This window comes from Hermetia illucens, chromosome 6 (genome assembly GCF_905115235.1).
Source record: "Hermetia illucens chromosome 6, iHerIll2.2.curated.20191125, whole genome shotgun sequence".
In the NCBI taxonomy this organism is placed as follows: Eukaryota; Metazoa; Arthropoda; class Insecta; order Diptera; family Stratiomyidae; genus Hermetia; species Hermetia illucens.
Genome location: NC_051854.1, coordinates 25,060,038 through 25,078,630, shown reverse-complemented (window position 1 = coordinate 25,078,630; position 18,593 = coordinate 25,060,038). Strand labels below are relative to the sequence as shown.

General features: G+C 42.4%; 1 protein-coding gene across 1 annotated transcript; it reads left to right on the top strand.

Annotated features, from left to right (window-relative positions):
* Positions 1-1,376: 1,376 nt before the first annotated feature.
* LOC119659427 lies at positions 1,377-12,785 on the top strand. The gene is made up of 6 exons (XM_038067507.1): positions 1,377-1,512; positions 9,480-9,630; positions 11,901-12,089; positions 12,151-12,235; positions 12,289-12,447; positions 12,511-12,785. Exons 1-6 carry the CDS (start codon positions 1,440-1,442, stop codon positions 12,655-12,657), a joined length of 804 nt encoding a protein of 267 aa, XP_037923435.1. The 5' UTR covers positions 1,377-1,439; the 3' UTR covers positions 12,658-12,785.
* Positions 12,786-18,593: the final 5,808 nt, after the last annotated feature.

Sequence of the window (18,593 nt, the reverse complement as noted above, 5' to 3'; positions counted from 1 at the left end):
TAGTTATTTCTACACCAAGATCAAGTTAAGACTGCTCTGTGCTAGTGTTCTTCCTGTGTTGCTATATGGGAGTAGCACATAGAAAGTGACCATCACTGTCGCTCGCAAGTTCCAAGCCTCCTTGAATAACTGTCTGCGATCATTGGGGTAGGCTGACTTGATACTATTTCAAACGAGGAACTTAGTTAGCGTACCGGCCTATAATTGTTCGTAGAAAACATTCGTCTCCACTATATCGGAAGTCCCCGTTGGTGAATAGTATTATACACTTTTGATGCAACCTGGACTTAACCTGGATCAGAATGGGGCAGTTAGAAGTGTGTGAGAAATTGGCTCGCGGGTAAACAGAGCGCGCCGCGAGGTAACAAGCCGACACTGGATTTGCGCCTGCAACCACTTAGCTTTCTAGAGTACATTGCTAGTAGTGCGGCAAGAGGCAGAGCAATACTCGCCAGAGTCCCACCATCTTACTTCACTTAGGCCCACAATGTCCAGCTTATATCGTTAGAATTCTCGTTCCAGTTGAAGAAAGGGAGCATTCTGGGGATCCTCGTTACCATTATTGAAGACCGTGCGCACATTCCAGAAACCGAGAATAGTTCGTTTTCGATAGCCAAAGGTTTTAGTTGTATTTTACTATACGTAGGGAAGACTTTGAATGTATTCTTAAGCCCCAATTCTCAGCGCTACACATGCAGATGCAAGAAGCTGTCATTCTTGCAACTTGTGTTGTAGTCCGGAGAGTCCTCTTCAATAAGGATGGAAGGGTGGAGGGGGGGTTGGTGAGAGATTAGAAGGCAGAAAGCATTAGTGCGCCAATTTTAATTTTTTAAGGTTACATATACTCAGCAGGATTGTTGTGGCGATCAATGGAGGATCATCTTCTATAATAGATTCTATGGGGGTGACGGAGTGGATTTTTTAACGGTATGCTTGCAGTCGGAGCATATTAGGGAACACAAAGCCTTCGACTTTCATATCATTTGAAGCTACAAGGTGTTGTGTTAATATCTCCCTTAATTCTGCAGACTGCCCAGTAATACACTACTGGGACATATTTGGCTTTGTTGTCTATTAGGTCCGTCATTATGGCCAAATAGCCAAATTACAGGCATTACGTCGATATCTCAACATTTGTTGTTTCGAGATTCCCACAGAAATATATTATAAACAATGGAAATATGTACATATACATTAAGACGGCATAAACATATGATAAACTTTTTATTTCTCCTATTTTATCAGAGAATTTGATTTACAACCGCCATTTTATTTGTTAAAAGTGAACCCAGACTGGTAATCCTAAAATTGTTGAATCTAATCAGGGCACGATAAATTTTGATTTATTCTGCAAATCTCTTATAAATAAACAAACGGAATTGTGAATCAGTTTGAAATTCGATTCAGTCTTAAAGGGTTTCTTAATTCAATTGTCCACAATGTGGAAGAAAGTAATTGTGTTTTGTTTCTTCGTGTACTTTATTTCTTTGGCAAATGGAAATCGAATTGAAGGTGATTTAATATGTAGAATTCAAAACTCTAATTGCGCTTTCGATTAGTTCAAAAGATACAAATAATGATTGCCTTAATGGAGTGATTTTCTGATAACTGCGCCTTCATAGACGTATTCGTAAGACTCAACCGCTGCCGAAAGCTAAAAGTGACTTAAAGAGTTCCCCTTTTTAAAATTTGGTGTAAAACAAAACCTTATTAAAATCGATTCAATGACTGTCTGTCTGTCACACGCACTTTTCTCCAAAACGACTAAACCGATCCGAACGAAATTTGGTGGACAGATGGGAATTATGAAACCCCACGCATACAGTGAGTGGTATAAATTTAGGTGGAGTTTAAAGGGGGGCTCCCTATACATCCAAAGGGAGGTTTCAAACATTTTTTTTACCGGATATAGTCGTGTAGGGTATCAAATAGAAGGTCTCGATTTATACTTTCCGAAACTGATATTAGTTTTGGCGTTAATTGCAAGTCAGACAGGACTCATTTTCGGAAACTACCCAACCTAAAAATCCGAAAAAATCAGAGTGGTGCGCTTAGATGAAATCTAGGCCTCAAAATATGTCCTATTCCGATATCTGCTCAAATAAACTTACTAATAGCATATTACTAATTTTTAGAAAATTACTGGAAAACCCCCTTTAAACTCATCCTAGGATTTCCGAATTTTGCATCAGCATAGAGGATAATATTTCCTATGCACGTGCTAATCTGGAAATCTGGCTATTAACGCCAAAGTTACAGCAGTTCAAACTTAGCGTGAAATATTAAAGTCGCATTTATGAGGAATCTACTTATCTGCAGCCCTTTTGAAGGTTTTGTGTAAAACACATATGTGATATGTAATCTTCGAGAGATGTCCCATTGCGGTATCTGCTCAAATAAATTTACTAATAGTATATTATCAGAAATTGACTAAAAACCCCCCTTAGGTTCATCCTAGGTGTACTAAACTGTGCACCGACATAGAGGACATACACATGCCAAGTTTCATGAAAATCCAACTATTAGTATCAAAGTTATAGCAGTTCAAACTTATCAATTTCGCGCGAATTAACAGCATCCTAAGTCATACAAATAAGATGCTGACGTCATAATTAACGAGAATAATTGACATTCGAGTGAACTATTAAAATTCCGTTCAAGAAGAATCTAATTCTCCCTAGTCCTTTTTTATATTTGATGTTGGTTAAAGTCTTGGCATTTGCTAATAATATTAAAATCAGAGTGTGAAGCGTATGAGGTTGGCTATTATCAATACAGGGCTTTCCATCAAATGATTTATTTAAATCGCTTTCTAGAGAATAGAGGGCAATGAAATTTTTAGCTATGTGACACGGAGCTGTCGTGCACTCGCCGCTCCTCACATCTTTTTCTTTTTCTTCAGCCTTCCATTCACAAGCGGGGTCGGCTCGTTGTGATCGGTTTCGTCATTTTATTTTATCAAATGCCTTATCAGGATGTAATCGCGAGACTTTTCAATAAAAATCCAGTGTATCAAGCCACCATTGTTTTGGCCGGGTTTTTGGTTGCTTACCGTTGAATTTGATGTTCTGACCAATACTGGTTATTGAATTCCCGTTAGCGAGAATTACGTGACCACACCATCGAAAACGCCTCTCTCGCAGTTTTTCCACGATCGGTGTAAACCCATATCGATCGCGGATATTCTCTTTTCAGACGTGATCAAAACGTGTCACGCCACCAGTGCAATGCAACATCTTCGTCTCCATTACCGCAAAACGCCGTTCATTGTCCTTTATAGTCGGCCAACACTCAGAACTATTGAGAGCGGCAGACGGACGACATTGCAGTAAATTTTAAATTTGGGGCGTGCGCTGATATGTCGATCACAAAGAACACCAGTTGGGGAATGCCACTTTATCCAAGTTACGTTAATGCGGAAAAACAATTTCATTACGCAGTTCTCCATTGGCTGATAGCATTGACTCGAGATATTTAAATCGCTGAGTTCTGGCAATGGCAGTAACCTGCCCAGAACTGAGCGATTTCAATACCTCGGGTCAATGCTATAAGCTAATGGAGAACTACGTTATGCTCCTCACATAGGGAAACGCAAAACCTTTTATACCTGAAGCGTCAAGCTTCCGGTTTCCCGACTTGTTTGTTTTTGATGGAAATGATTATTATTCTTAAAAGTGCAATGGCTGTTTGGAATCCTTTTCAATACCAATTCAAACTGTGAAAGAAAGTACACATTTAAACTCAGCCCTAAAGAATGCTTATTTATTTAAGTTGAACGCGGTCTTATTTCTGAAATATTTATTCCTGCTTTCACGGATTCATCAGTTAAGTATTACTTCGTAGGTTGATTAAAGGTTAGGGCCTCATGATTTGAACCCTAGCCGCATTCAGTAACTCCTTCCCTCTTCTTCCACAATAGAGCAATGGAGAAACAATCCCAAGATCAAACCAATCCAAGGTGGTCTATACTGTGTTTTGTTCGCTCGTGTGTTTGCTCGATCCAGTCCCGGAATTGCTGCCTTTCCAGTTATTGCACCACTCTGGCCTAGCTGCATGTATTTGTTCTAAGGCCTAAAGTCATAACTATTAGGCAGTAAACTGAATTTATGTCTTTCCAGTTTTTACGATAGGTGGATAAATTTCGGTGGCCACGCCAAGGAGCCCAATTTGCCTTGTGATCAACCGTTTTGATGCCACAAACTCTTAATATCGTGACTGCTGAGGAAAGGACAAGGAGAGCAGAATCTTGCCGGCTCAGTTCTTCAGAGCCAGTCCTTAGCATTTATAAAAGATTGCACATCCTCCAGACTACAGACAGAGATCTCTTTGATGTTCCCAAAGAATTGTTTACCTAGTGCCCGCAAAGAGAGTACCTGAGGGTTTCTCCCTTCCGTTTGCAGGTTATGCCAGGTCTGACCAATTCGGGCTTTGTTTTAGGAGGGTAGGTCCTTGTTGACTTAGCGCAACTGATGAACCTTCATCATCCGGCATCAGCAGCAAGTAGTGCGAGTAGTTGCCCTTAAGTAAAAACCCTTACTGGTTGTTAGTCAGAATGGCTATGTAAGGCTTAGGGCTCGAATCATGGCCAGTCATCGATATGTGCTTGCATGCCTCTGTGCTAGCCAGGCTCGTCGGGAGGTCTTTTGAGCACTTGGATCTCGCACGTGTCATTGCATGTGTCCGCACCGGATGCTGTAAAATAAACCAAAAGGGGGTTCGCGCCAGCCTAACGAATGTCTAACACGCGAGCCAAACTGGAAATTTAAAAATAAAAAAAGAAAAAGACAGCTCTGGACACGAGTTCCGCGATCGAAAAGGAGGATCCACAACGGATCACATCATCGATCGATGTTTCTCCTGCCTCAGATGTATTGTGAGGCGTTTTGAGGTCCCCACCCTGCCTTAACATCCTCAGGCCATGATATTGGAGGATGTCCCTTCATTAGCAAGAATTTTGAGGGACAAAAGAGGAGATCCTCGAATTAAAAATAATTAGCTCGAATTCATTTCCATTTGTAATTAATTGTAAAAAAATAAAGAAAAATGAAAAATGAAACATAAAAATAAATTCAGACCAATCAAAAAAAAAATAAAAAAAAAGAAAACTACCCGCTCAGCATGCTAAGTAGATCACTGCCGAAGGCACCCGCCATGTTACTACGCCTGGCATGAATTTTGCGGATGTTACCGAAGAGGAAGTTCGACGAGCCATAAACAGCTCGAAGAACTGGAGGGGCTTTGGTCTAGATCGGATGCAGAATTTTTAGTATTAGTATTATTCTGTTAAGGGAAAGTCGCACTGCGCCCTTGAAGAAATATTGTGCCCTTTTTACTGGTTATAGGTTATAGACCTATAACCGTTAGGAACTTTAGTATGTTCCCTACTTCTAGATCTTTCAGGTATTAAGTGTTCTCCCAGATGCCTCGACCTATTTTGCACAAGTACCGTACACTGTCCCAGGACGTGTATAGAAGTTTCGTCCTCCTCCTCACAAAACCTGCAGGCAGTGTCCGTAGATATCCCTAGCTTCCCTAGGTGATAGTTCAGCCGACAATGGCCAGTGAGAGTTCCCACTATGATTCGGAGGTTCTTTTTGGTGAGGTTTAAGCAATCCTTTGAGCGCATGGGTTCGTATCCCCCAATAAGCACCCTGAACTGCTCCATCGGCCCACCCAGTATAGTTCCCTCAACCGTTCCTCTTCATTTCTTAGATTCATAGCCATGAAACCGTTTTCGATTCCACAGCAGGGCTCTGACCCGTGTAAAGGCGTCCCTGCTACAGTGTAACAAGTAATCAGTTGCTGGTTTAAGCCTAGTATAGGAAATTTACTAGTATACACAGTCGGTAGGCACATAGCACTGCGGGAATTACCTACCTTGTCCCAAAAAAAGACGCGGGGCAGGATCCCGCGGACACGAGGCCGATTACTTGCTTACCAACCCTCTACAAATTCATAACATACATTATTAATGGAAGGGTCAATACGCCCCTCGAACCCAACAACATTCTGTTCGAGGAGCAGAAGGGCTAGCGAGTCAAGGGGTTGCAAAGAGCAACTCATTATTGATTCGGTAGTTGTAGGCCAAAAAAACCTCTTTAGTTGCTATATCGATTATGCCAAGTTTTTCGACAGCGTACTACATACTTGGCTAATCGATGTCCTACCTCTGTATCGAATTGATCCTAAACTAATAAAGTTCTTGGCGATAGTCAAGGAAGGATGGCATACCGTAATATGGTGCGTACATCTGAGGGTGTCAATACCTCAGAGCCCATCCGTATACGGAGGATTCGTTAAGTCCCCTTTGGTTTTGTATGGCACTGAACCCATTTTCATGGCTACTGAATGATGCTAGAGGGTATACTTTCGCAATCAAATATGGCTTACGTGCTGAGTGTGAGCTTGATGTACTTGGATGACATCGAACTGTATGCTGGTACTGATGACAACATTAGAAGTCTGTTGCGAATAGTAGATATGTTTAGTCGTGATATTCGGATGGAATTTGGATTAGGCGAATGTCGAATCCCAGCCATCCCAAGGGTCATTACGAGCCGCATGTCGAACATAGCATTGGTGACCTCCACATCCAAGCTATGACCGAGACAGACTTCTACAGGTACCTAAGAATTCTGCAAGGAACCCATGCTCGAGTTGGTGACCTGAAGGATGCTCTGCTATCCGAGTTCCTGCGACGTGTAAAGCTGGTACTAAAATCGCACCTTTCGGGAAAGAATAAAATAGGCGCACTGAACATATTCGCTATCCCTTCACTGGCGTATGCATTCAGAATATTAATAATAATAATAATCGTTGGCGGAACAATCCATATTGGATCAGGGTCTTGAAGTGTGTTAGAGCACTTCATTCAAGACCGTAACGCTATACCGCAGAACAGCCTGTAGGAGGCAATGTGGTCAGCATTATGCTCGCCCGAGATTATTACCCTGATTTGACTCAGGTACTCATTCACAGCTGAGTCGACTGGTATCCGACGTCAAATCACGATACAAATTCCACTGTCACCAGTGAGATTTTTTCCGTACGACAGCCTAGTGCTCTAACCACTGAGCTATCCGGACACTTCAAAATATTACCTTGGACGAAAACCGATTTGGAAAACGTCCAGCGGCGGATACGGACTAATATGTCCATATTTCGAATCCATCATCCAAACTCTGCCGTGAAGCGGATGAACCTGCCTCGTGATATCGGAGGCAGAGGCGTGGCTGACGTGGCGGCACAACATCATCGTCAAGTCGACTCGCTACGCGCTTATTTTTACAGCAAAGAGTAGGCGAATTCCTTGCATGGAGCTGTTTGTAAGGCAGACTGTGGGCTGACTCCACTTAACTTGAAAGATCGATCTTTCAATCCTCTGAGTATGGTGAAGTCAGACCAAGAGTGGACCGATGAGTGGAGGTCGAAGGCAATGCACGGTAAACACGTGAATTGTCTTTGGCAGCCATTTGTCAATTTGCATTTGTCGAACAGATGGTTGTGTGTTGAAGAGCTCTTTGCTGAAAGGGATTTATGTGTGCTAATCATGATTGATCAGGAGACAGAGTATGTGGTTCGGCGTTAGAGACGTTGGACCATTTCATTTCTGACTAAACTGTAATGGCAGTACACAAACAACCACAATGCTGTTTGTAAGGTGATTCATCAAAACCTTGCATACAAGCATGGGCTGATCACGGGAACATATCCGGTTTACCGATATGAGCCGCAGGCTGTACTTGATAGTTCTGCTTACAGCATGTACTGGGACCGGCAAGCTCTAACTGATCGCCATACTCACAACAAGCCTGACGTGATACTAGTGATATTAGTTGACAAGACGGGTCGCTACGCGGATATTATTGATGTTACTATCTCCCATAATAGCAACATTGAATGGAAATACGTGGAGAAGATGGTGAACTACGAGCGCTCGGAAAATCAAAGAAATTTGGTGTCCCGAGAAAGTGGTTGTAGTTCTCATAATATTGTCAGTTACAGATATTGTACCTAAACCCCTCACAGCTTCCCTTGAAGTCCTGGGACTCCCACGCAGTCTGGTTCAAACCATGCAGAAGTACATCATTCTGCATACGTGCTCAATGTTGTGGGGAGTTCTCGACGGATTCTCCCACTAACATACCACTGGGTACGACCACCAGCGCCCCTTTATGTTTTAAGTAGGTAGGATCGTCCTAGCCTAAATACTTGGCACTTAGTGCTAGTATTAGATAAAATTCGGCATCTTCCAAGATTGTAACAACTCGAAAATTAAAAATAAGAAAATACAAATAAAAAAATAAAATTAAGATAATAAAAAAAAAGTAAAAAAAAAAATATAACAAATGTTGATCAACCACATAAAGACTCCTTCCCTTGAGAGCTCTTACGGAGAAGTTCACATGAATTATTTGAAAAAACGTGGCCGATGTAGTTACGAAATGAATCAAATGCCATCCGCACTTTATTAAGGACGAAAATAAATATCAAATCAAATCAACGGAATCCAGAAGCGGAACCTGTCTATTAGATTTTCATCCACTTTCAAAAATCTTAACACCGCCAGCCAACAAGCGTCTTTCCCCTCCCAATTCTGATCAAAAGCGCCTAGTTTGAAACCACTCAGATTGTGAAAAGCCTCCTTAGGAAAACTACTGAAAGGACGAATCGCATAACAAAAATTAACCCTCCCGTAAGAAATTTTCACGCGCGTTTCCCCAGAAACGTAATCCCCACCGTTTGCTATCCGGCCTTAATTCACCTCCCATCCGACATTTTATGCCTTTCGGTCTTCACGGTTCGCAGTATAGTACACCAAAGTTGTATTTTGTCGATAATGCTAGACTGGTTTCCATTGTCGTACTCCATTCCGTTTTGGCGAGAAACATTAGAGAAGCTTCTTCCAGGCGCTGTATTCACAGATATTGAACTTTGTGAAGGACTTTTCTCATAATGAGCCTCGTCTCCACTTCCCAATTTCAGACGTCCAGGTGGACTTTCAAACGCTCTCGTGACCGATTTAAGTTTCCCTTCAAGCTAATTTGCAGCCAATCACGCACTTGCGGCAGACTTAATTTATTTAAGATTGTAATTTATTGTTCGGTTCTTTTCCCGAGCGTATTTTTTATTAGTTTATTGTCACTTATATGCTATCTCAAATTTCGAAATCCCCAAAGAAAACTATCTGACTCCCATAGCGGCATCGAATCAACTGCTCGGCTCGGTTAATCAGTTGTCTATCGATCAGCCGGTCTCAGTACCGCTAGTGCTCAATGCAAAAATACCTTTTCAATTGCCGAATTTAATTTATTTTTTCTTTTTATCAATAAATAGTTAATTTTGAATGAAGCTGCCTATCGTGAAATATAGCGAAATAAAGGAAGTTCGGGGTATGGGGGCTTATGTAACCACGATTTCAATCTCATTTTTGATAAGAATTGTCTGACGTTCTAAATTTTCCATTCTTTTCATTACAGCACCTGGGAGAGTTTATGAATGGAAAATTCATGAGCTATTGGAAGATTTGCGTCAGCGGATGTGTTACGATGATCCTGAAGGGCTTCCCCAGTTGGAACCTTTGATTTTGAATGATCATTATGATTTTGGGTATCAAAACGGAAATACCAAGTGAGTAACGTTTTTACGACTTTTCATTGGCAATATTATGACAAGTGACTCGGTGAAACAAGAAGTTGAGACCAGAGAGAGATGCATTCTTGTTGTTCTTAACAGTGCTCTGGATTAAAAAGGGGACTCTAAAGTCAAGAGACCATTCTCAAAAATTCACTCTAGGATCACGCACGATAGCACAAAGTTTGATGGAAATTTTGTTATTATTAAAAAAGGTAGATAGGGTTGGGTATTAGTGTTCCCTCCGATGAGCGTACAAACTTCTAAGACCATGACTGCGGTGGTAAGAAAAAGGGGGGCAGAGTCCAGTCGACTCAGATCTTCAGAGCCAACACGTAACATTCACGAAGAATAGCAACTTTCCCATCCTTCAACTAACGATCTCCTTGAGGTATTCAAAACTGTATCTTTCGCGTAAACTTACTCTAGTCTATGTCCTTTTTATCCCCGCTAAAAGTGCAACAGTGAGTTTCTTGGTACTTTCTTCGTTATCTATTGACAAATATATCAGGGTACGACATTCGTAGATAGATCGAACTTAAGACGAGCTTATCAAGATTCGAAGTAAATTTAAGCAAAGGGAAATCAACTTTTCTGTGCAGGGAAAAGTGACAAATACATAGTTTACTTATTTCAAGCGTTCCTATATCTTTTGCAACGATATCTACAGTTTAAAGTTTTAACTAAGTATAAAGAAAAAAATTAAATGATAACGTCGTTTCCTTTGCTAAAATTTTTCTTTATTGTGTGTCAAAAAGTGGTAATTATGATTAAATAAAAAGAGAAAATAAGGTCGTTGATTTATGTATTATTCATATCGATATTGCGATAAAAAAAGCTGCGGAGAAAATAATAATCTGAGTCGCCCTAGTATAAAACTTGTGTCGTTTTTCTACTTTCTGTTAAAAAGCAGTTTCGCCTTATCTAACGTGTCAGTAGATATGTAATTCAACTCCATCCGTTGTTGATAATTAGATGGTATTTACGCAGGTAATCTTCACCTATTTGTTGGATATACTTGGGTTAATGGCTGACATACCCTTCTTCAATTTCTTACATGTTAATGGTTTGTGGAAGTTTAGAACTACCCAGGTAACTGCCGATAGTGGACACTGTATACCTTGCGTATTCTGTATTGTTGTTGGATCCTCTCCATTCAATCGGTAGTACATTTGATACATAGTAGTTTGACCTTTGGGGCATCAAATAAAGGGTTGCCAATTATCTATTATCTATTACCTACCTACGCGCCATTAAATGTGCTTCAGCTGCTTCACGATTTCCAGACACGTCTGCAGTCCTTCACTATTGTTCTGCGCCAAATGCCCTGGGGCGACCCACGCGTCGGCTATCTTGGGAAAGTGAATTCCATTACATAGCGTAACTAGCATTGCAATTGTCACCCCTCCTCAAAGTGTGACCTGTCCGCTGCCATTTCCGTCTTCCGATGACATTGCGTACGAGTGCCAGGCCTGTGCGCCGACCAAGTTCTTCGTTTGAGATAGTGTCAGGCCAGCGCACTCAAATGATATGACATAGACATATGTTCACGAAGGCTTGGAATTTTTGAGTGACAATGGTGGTCACTTCCCATGTGCTACTCCCAAATAGTATCACAACAAGAACGCTAACGCGAAGCAATCTCAGCTTGATCTTGGTTTTGGGATAACTGCGTTTTCAGGTTTTAGACATAGCAGCGAAAGAGGGTCTAATGCTTCGGGTGACATCTAGTTCGGTGCCACCCTCGGCAGAAACAACGTTTCCTAGATGTAACAGATGTCATCGGCATAGTCGAGATTGTTGGGGAAAGAAACCATGGTGCTTAAACTCCTCCACGTCCTTCGGGCAAGGTAGTATGAAGAACATCACCGACAACAAGAAGACATAACATCGGTGACATCCCAGCCGGATCCGCTTTAGACCTCCAATTCATCCGAGATTTTACCTCAATAAAGCACGTGATATTTGACGCCATTATATATCACTCTGATAATAACAATCAGTTTCTCCAGATACATTCCTTATTCACCCTTTTAAAAGATGAAGAGCAACTGCAGCGAAGATCTAAACCACGAGTACTGTCCCAAAATGACCCGTAGGGTGTTGATGTGGTCAATGCAAGAGGATCCGGAGCGGGAACCAGCCTGCTCTCTGTCGATCAAGCTTTTGAGATGTTTAACTGATAACTGATAACCTGAAGCCTATATTATTAAATTACTTTTCTCATACCTCAAATTGTGTAAACTCTGTGTAAAATCTACTTCCAGGATCAACGCTTTCGTCCGCAACTTGCGTATTCAGGGACTTTCTACGTTCGTTGTCGACTACCTCACTTTCTTGCTTACCCTAAAATTTAACGTTACATTGGTTTTACCGCAACTGCATATCACAGGAGATTATGGTGTAGATGGGAACTTGGGAGGGTTTTTCAAAATAAAGGGAAATGGTCCATTTCGGTAAGAAGGAACCTTCTCCAAATAGAGCTCAATATTACCCCATCTTCCCGTTTAATTTCAGGCTCGACTTTCGAGGAATTCAACTAAGCGCTGGTGCGAATTTTATATACAATGGAGGATTGTCACTGCAAAATTTAAAACTCGACGTAATTTGATTGCTTTCCTTTTTTTGCTGTTTTAAAATATTTCCTGTTTTCAGCCGAAATTAGATTCTCTCCAAGCGGATCTTAAAAACTTAACGGCCAATGAAATGCTCACCATGATCATAAACGGAATTATCTCCAACGCAGTACCGAGCATCATCAATGAACACATTCCGCCGGAAACAATGGAATCCATTGTAAGATACATCGAAGACGTAAGTGGACCATTAAAAAAAGGAAAATTCTTCACAACAATATACATTCTAACTTTTTTTCAGTCCGCGACTAATCTCGTAAAAGATATAACAGTTTCCGATTTGTTGGGAATAATCTCTGGAGGAGCCTCTGTTTTACCACCAATCGATCCAGAAAGGACTTGCAAAGTGGAACAGGACGAAACTGGGAAAATAATTCTACTAAAATGAACGCAGGGTGAGGAAGTACAAGCAACGAGGACGAGAGCTGTTTAGGCAAAATATCCAATAAAACTATTACCTTTAACTAGTTAATAAACAAGTCGGGAAACCGGAAGCTGGACGCTTCAGTTACGAAAGGTTTTGTGTATTTCTTAGTACGTAGCACATAATATATGCATATGTCTACTTTCGGGTGATATTGACATTCATAGTGTTGAATTTTCAAAGAAGCAACAACTTCGACGTATTATAAATTTGTTAATAATAGTGCGATTTCTATCAAACTTGGTATGATCATGCTCTACATTATAGCCTACATCACTGCAGAATTTCGTGCCGCTAGGATGAATTTAAAGGGGGTTTCCAGCCAACTACAAAAAATTATAGTAATATACTATTATTAACTTTCTTTGAATAGATATCGATATGAAAGGTATTTCGGAGCCAAGGCACCATATAGTGGCAGCCACCTGATTTTTTTCAGATTTTTCGGTTTGGTAGTTTCTGAGAATGGCCCCCTTAAAGAAATGATCACTTTCAACCACCCGCACTCCCCACGTTTCCAAGAAATGTCAAAACTAAGACCGGTTTCGAAAAGTACTAATCGAGACCTTTAATTTGATACCCCACATGACTATATTTGATGAAAAAAAATTTTACACCCCCCTTTTGCATGTATGGGGACCCCCCCTTAAATTCAACGTAAAAGGATGTAATTCACTGTATGCGTGAGCGTTCACTGTTCCCACCTTCCTACCAAATTTGGTGTCAATCGCTATAACCGTCTCCGAGAAAAATGCGTGTGACGGACAGACAGACAGACAGACAGACAGACAGACAGACAGACAGACGGACAGACAGACAGACAGACAGACAGACAGACAGACAGACGGTAAACCGATTTTAATAAGGTTTTGTGTTTACACAAAACCTTAAAAAGGAGAAACACTAAAATTTCAAATCAGGTCTAATTCCACGGTAAGGGTATCGCCAATCATCTCTCCTCCATGAATCTCCAAGAAACATAATGTGGTTTCTTAGCGATGGAAGGGCTTCATAAAACTACCATGTCCTGTAAGAAACTACGTCAGTTGTTGACTCAATTCTAAATGCTTTCCCTCGACCCTTTCCTCAATACACGAGATCAGTGTATGTATACGACCAGTGGTGACTTTTTAATGCCAAAAGCAAGAGTTAGTTTGGTTTAGTGGGAAGAGCCGCAACTGCAAGCACTCAGCCTTTGCTAGATCCATTGTACTATCCCCGGAGATCGCCTATTCAACGACCTCTCATCTATGGCGTGTGAATCCCTGCAGCTTGGAAGAAACTGGAAATCCGACTACGGCCAGCCCGTCCGCGGCACAACAGCCCAAATCTACCCGTTAGCGGAAGGGGAAGGTTTGGCAGAAGGGAACTTAGCCACTGAATAGGCGGGACCACCAACCGAATCCTGCTTGTCAGAACCTTCTCCTTCACTCTTACCGGGAAGAGCGGAAGAAAGGGAAGCTGGTGACGTGGACGTTACTGGTTTTACGGCGGTACGTGGAAATGGATACAACCGGCCCGGACACTGTGAACCTGGGGAAGCTCTAGGTCGGCGGCAGAAGAAGGCGAAGTACCTTGGGAATGAGATCATGGACGTGGCTGTCTCACTAAGTGCGGTAATGTCCAGAGAAATCGGATGCAAGGAAGTGGAATCTTCGATAGAAGGTGGGGACAAACTGATAACCCCGGTGAGACCCACACTGGACGCACCAGAATCATCTGTTAGCGATAATGCACGCAAGAAGCGTAAGACCAACACATCTGTGGTTAGCAACGCTTTATTGTGCTCTGCACCAGGCCTACATTCGTGCGTCCCACGGGGATTAGGACCTGAGACAGAGATCTCAACAAAGCTGGTCCCTACCCAAGGAAGACGAACACGAGAGAGAAGAGGACGCATGGACAAGCTGCAGCCTCATTTCTGACTGCTGCCGTGGGAATTTCTTCCAAGGAGGGACAATTCACCATCCTCCGCGAATACAATATGGAAAAAAATACTGAAGCATGGAACGAAGCCAAGATTCACAAATCAAGGTTTTTGGTGATGGGCTCCTCTATTTGGACTGGACTAAGGAGGCTGCCTTAAAGTGGCTCCAGCAGGTAATCCTGGCTTTGAGTTGCAGCGATCGGCCCAAGTACATCATTGTGAAACACCGAGCTATGCAAGACAAAACATGTCGGATGTTGGTTATCTGGCCCACGAAGGAAGGCAGGCGACATCATTCGCATGTTAGATGAACAAAACCCGGACATGGGCTTCGGACACTTGAGGGAAGGGTAAAGTTCAGGAATGCCAGGAAAGGCAAATTACAAATCTGGTGGGTTTCAGCCTGGTATTCGAAGTGGGCCAAAAGAATCTGAATATGCTCAGGGGAAGTCACCATATGGTACTCCACTTTTTCCTAGATAGATTGAAATTCAACCATATCAGGAAACTGAAGAGCATCATGTACATTTTGACAACGAGGAACAATGATAGTTTTCGACTCACATAAGATAGAGCAAATTGCAGCATCTTTGTTGCGCTCTCCCACAATGGAGCTGGACGCGGAAACCCCGTATGCGGTTTGCACTCTCAAAGGGACTACAAAGTGAATCCTACCCGCTAGTAACTGCTAGAAAACCAGAAACGTAACCAACTGACTTGATGTCAGTTCGTGTGTTCAGATCTATGCAAACCGGCGAAAGTGTTAAGTGGAAAGCAAACGAATGCTCTGCGTGATGAAGTGAGATCTTTCATGGATGAGGACTTAGATGAACTGCTGTACCTCCAAGTGCTATTTTCAAAGAAATTAAACACGAGGGGATCGAGTCTCTGGTGGTATAGTATGGGAGAAGCCCGGTCACACTGCTTTCCATTACACATTAGATTAAGTTCACGTCGAAAAACATAAAGATTGGCCAAATTAACCTCCAGCGAGGCTGACAAAGCTGCAGGACTGCCCCTACATTTTTTTGGTGCAAGAGCCGTGGGTTGGATTTAACAGAATCTATGGCATTGGATCAGTAAAGGGGGCTATGATTTTTTACGATGAAAGATCCATAAGACCGGGAGCTGGTGTCCTGATGTCAATACGGTTAGAGGCAACCATGCTGAGACAGTTCTGTTCTCAGGACCTAGTTAAGGTCATCGTACAATACCAGATTAATGGTGAGAGGAAAACATCATAGTTACCTCTGCTTATTTACCCTATGTTTCTTTGTATCCTCCACCGACACAAGAACTAAGGGATCTGGTAACGAATACAGAATCAAATAGTCTCAAACTCCTAATAGGTTCCGCTCAATACATTTGATGAGGCAGTAGCAAATGCTATCCAAGAGGTGATTTCATCGCTTCAATTAGTCTCCTGACTGAGTAAGTAATGAAGTGAAGTAATTGACCTAACAATTTGTACTTCAAAGGTGTTAGAGTTCATCACAGATTGTCGAGTGCCAGAGTAAATCTCACTGTCAGATCACCGATACTTAGAATTAAATTTGACTATTGCGGGCGAACAGTCTTTAATACAAAGACGGAACCCTAGGAAAACGGATTTGACAAAGTTCAATGAACTTCTTGGCAATAAACTCATTTGGGAGCTCACATATAAGAGGCTCGTTAAGTCTTCGAAACGGGACTCCTTTAGAGCGAACTTTGAGGAACTGGAGGGCGGAAGAGAGACTTCAAGGCTGTGCAGAGTCCTTAAAAGGGGTGAGTCGGCCAAGTTGAACTTTCAAAGAAAACCCGATGAAATGGAATCAGCACAGACCCTCTTGGAAGTACAGCACCCGAGAGAACGGGTGTGAGAAATGAAAGGGGGAGAGTTGACGGTTTTTGCAACCCCTTCAACACAACACTTACGTGTTGAAGTGAGTACTTCAAAGCACCTGGCATGGATGCCGTCCGTCCAGCAATGGTAATGGAAGGTATGGAGTACTTAGAGTGATTGTAATGCGATGCGTTGAAGTGAGCTCTTATAGCCTATAGGTTGTGCAGACGGACCTGTGCTTCGACATGGGGTCTGAGGCCGTGGCGTGTGGTAATGTGAATATACGTTGCTATCATTAGGCCGATTTTCGCTTATGCACCCGTAATGTATCATAGTTGGTTAAGTTGAGACAAAAAAGTTTTCACCATTAACTAGTCGCACTGCAAAGAACTGTGTACCTGGGTATTATCGGTGCCATGAGCACCACATCCGGCGCAGCTCTAAACGCACTACTCAATTTGCAGACCCTGGATATATCTATTTAAAGCACTGCAATCGGAGCAAGTATCCGGATAGCTGAGTCTGCTGACTGCCACAGTCTGCCTTACAAACAGCTCCATGCAAGGAACTCGCCTGCTCTTTGCTGTAAAAATAAGCGCGTAGTGAGTCGACTTGACAATGATGTTGTGCTGCCACGTCAGCCACGCCCCTGCCTCCGAGATCACGAGGCAGGTTCATTCACTCCACGGCAGAGTTTGGATGGTGAATTTGAAATATGGACATATTAATCCGTATCCGCCGCTGGACGTTTTCCAAATCGGTTTTCGTCCAAGGTAATATTCTGAAGTATCCGGATAGCTGAGTGGTTAGAGCACTAGACTGTCGTACGGAAGTTCGCGGTTCAAATCTTACTGGTGGCAGTGGAATTTGTATCGTGATTTGACGTCGGATACCAGTCGACTCAGCTGTAAATGAGTACCTGAGTCAAATCAGGGTTATAATCTCGGGCGAGCGCAATGCTGACCACATTGCCTCCTACAGTGTACTGTAGTGTACCGTTACGGTCTTGAATGAAGTGCTCTAACACACTTCAAGGCCCTGATCCAACATGGATTGTTGCGCCAACGATTATTCTATTATTATTATTAATCAGAGCAGCTCATAGAGTAATTCGATTAAATCTATGGGGAAATACGTGGGGGAACAGAGTATTGGAAGAATTACTGGTAGAACTGAATTCAGTTCTTACAATGCCTTCTGATTCTCGTGTCCCCATACATTTGTCTGGTAGAAGATATGAAGTTACCCCGGAACGTAGAGAGAACTAGGAAGTCCTAGAGGATTCAATCTGTCCTATGCCAGGACCGGAACCAGCAATTAGAATGTCAGTGGCATTAGCTAAGCCTGTCTTCATAAACTGGGAACAACCTTCTCATAAGGTGGCAGAGCCTAAATGCTGCTAGAACTTTTGCTGTCACAACCAAACATCCATACCGTAAAGTTTATCCTGTCGAAAAGCAGGAGGACTTGCACGGGCATTGTAGCCATTCTGACAGGCCATAACTCACTAGCTAGACATAGGTATGCTCAGAATAGGGATTATTTAATATGATACGTGCTCAGAGGCTATAGCTTCTCCCCACCATAAACACACACACATGTCCTTTCGGAGACGAATCTAGAATCCATATGTTCGGCGGGTAACGGAGCCACATGATGTTTGCCAAGGAATTTCCAGATGGACGCATGGCCGTATGATTGGCCGCTTTTTCACGCGTATAGTATCAAGCCCATATGGGTCATTAGCTGCTTTCCGCATCACCTCCAAAGGAATGGGGGCAGATTTTGAATAGCTTCGAGTGGCACGGTTGACAGACTTCTCATTACTCCAGTAATACTTAGGCAACCGGGGCTCTGAATCACCATCAGCCGCTTCCCGCTGTTAGCAAAATTCAGTCTCGACCACCAGACGATGCATGCATAAAACAAAATGGGTTTTATTATGAATGCATACATCCAATGAATCCATTGTAGTGGAAGTCCCCAGAGATACTGCCGACTGGGACGCTAAGCTGCATTCATTTAGGCTTTCTCGTAAAGCATATAAAGGCGAGCTTCGTAAGTCCAAGCAAAAGAGTTAGACGAAGTTCGTCTCCGAAATCGGGAATGAAAATCCATGAGGAATTCCGTACAGGTCAGCCATGGGGA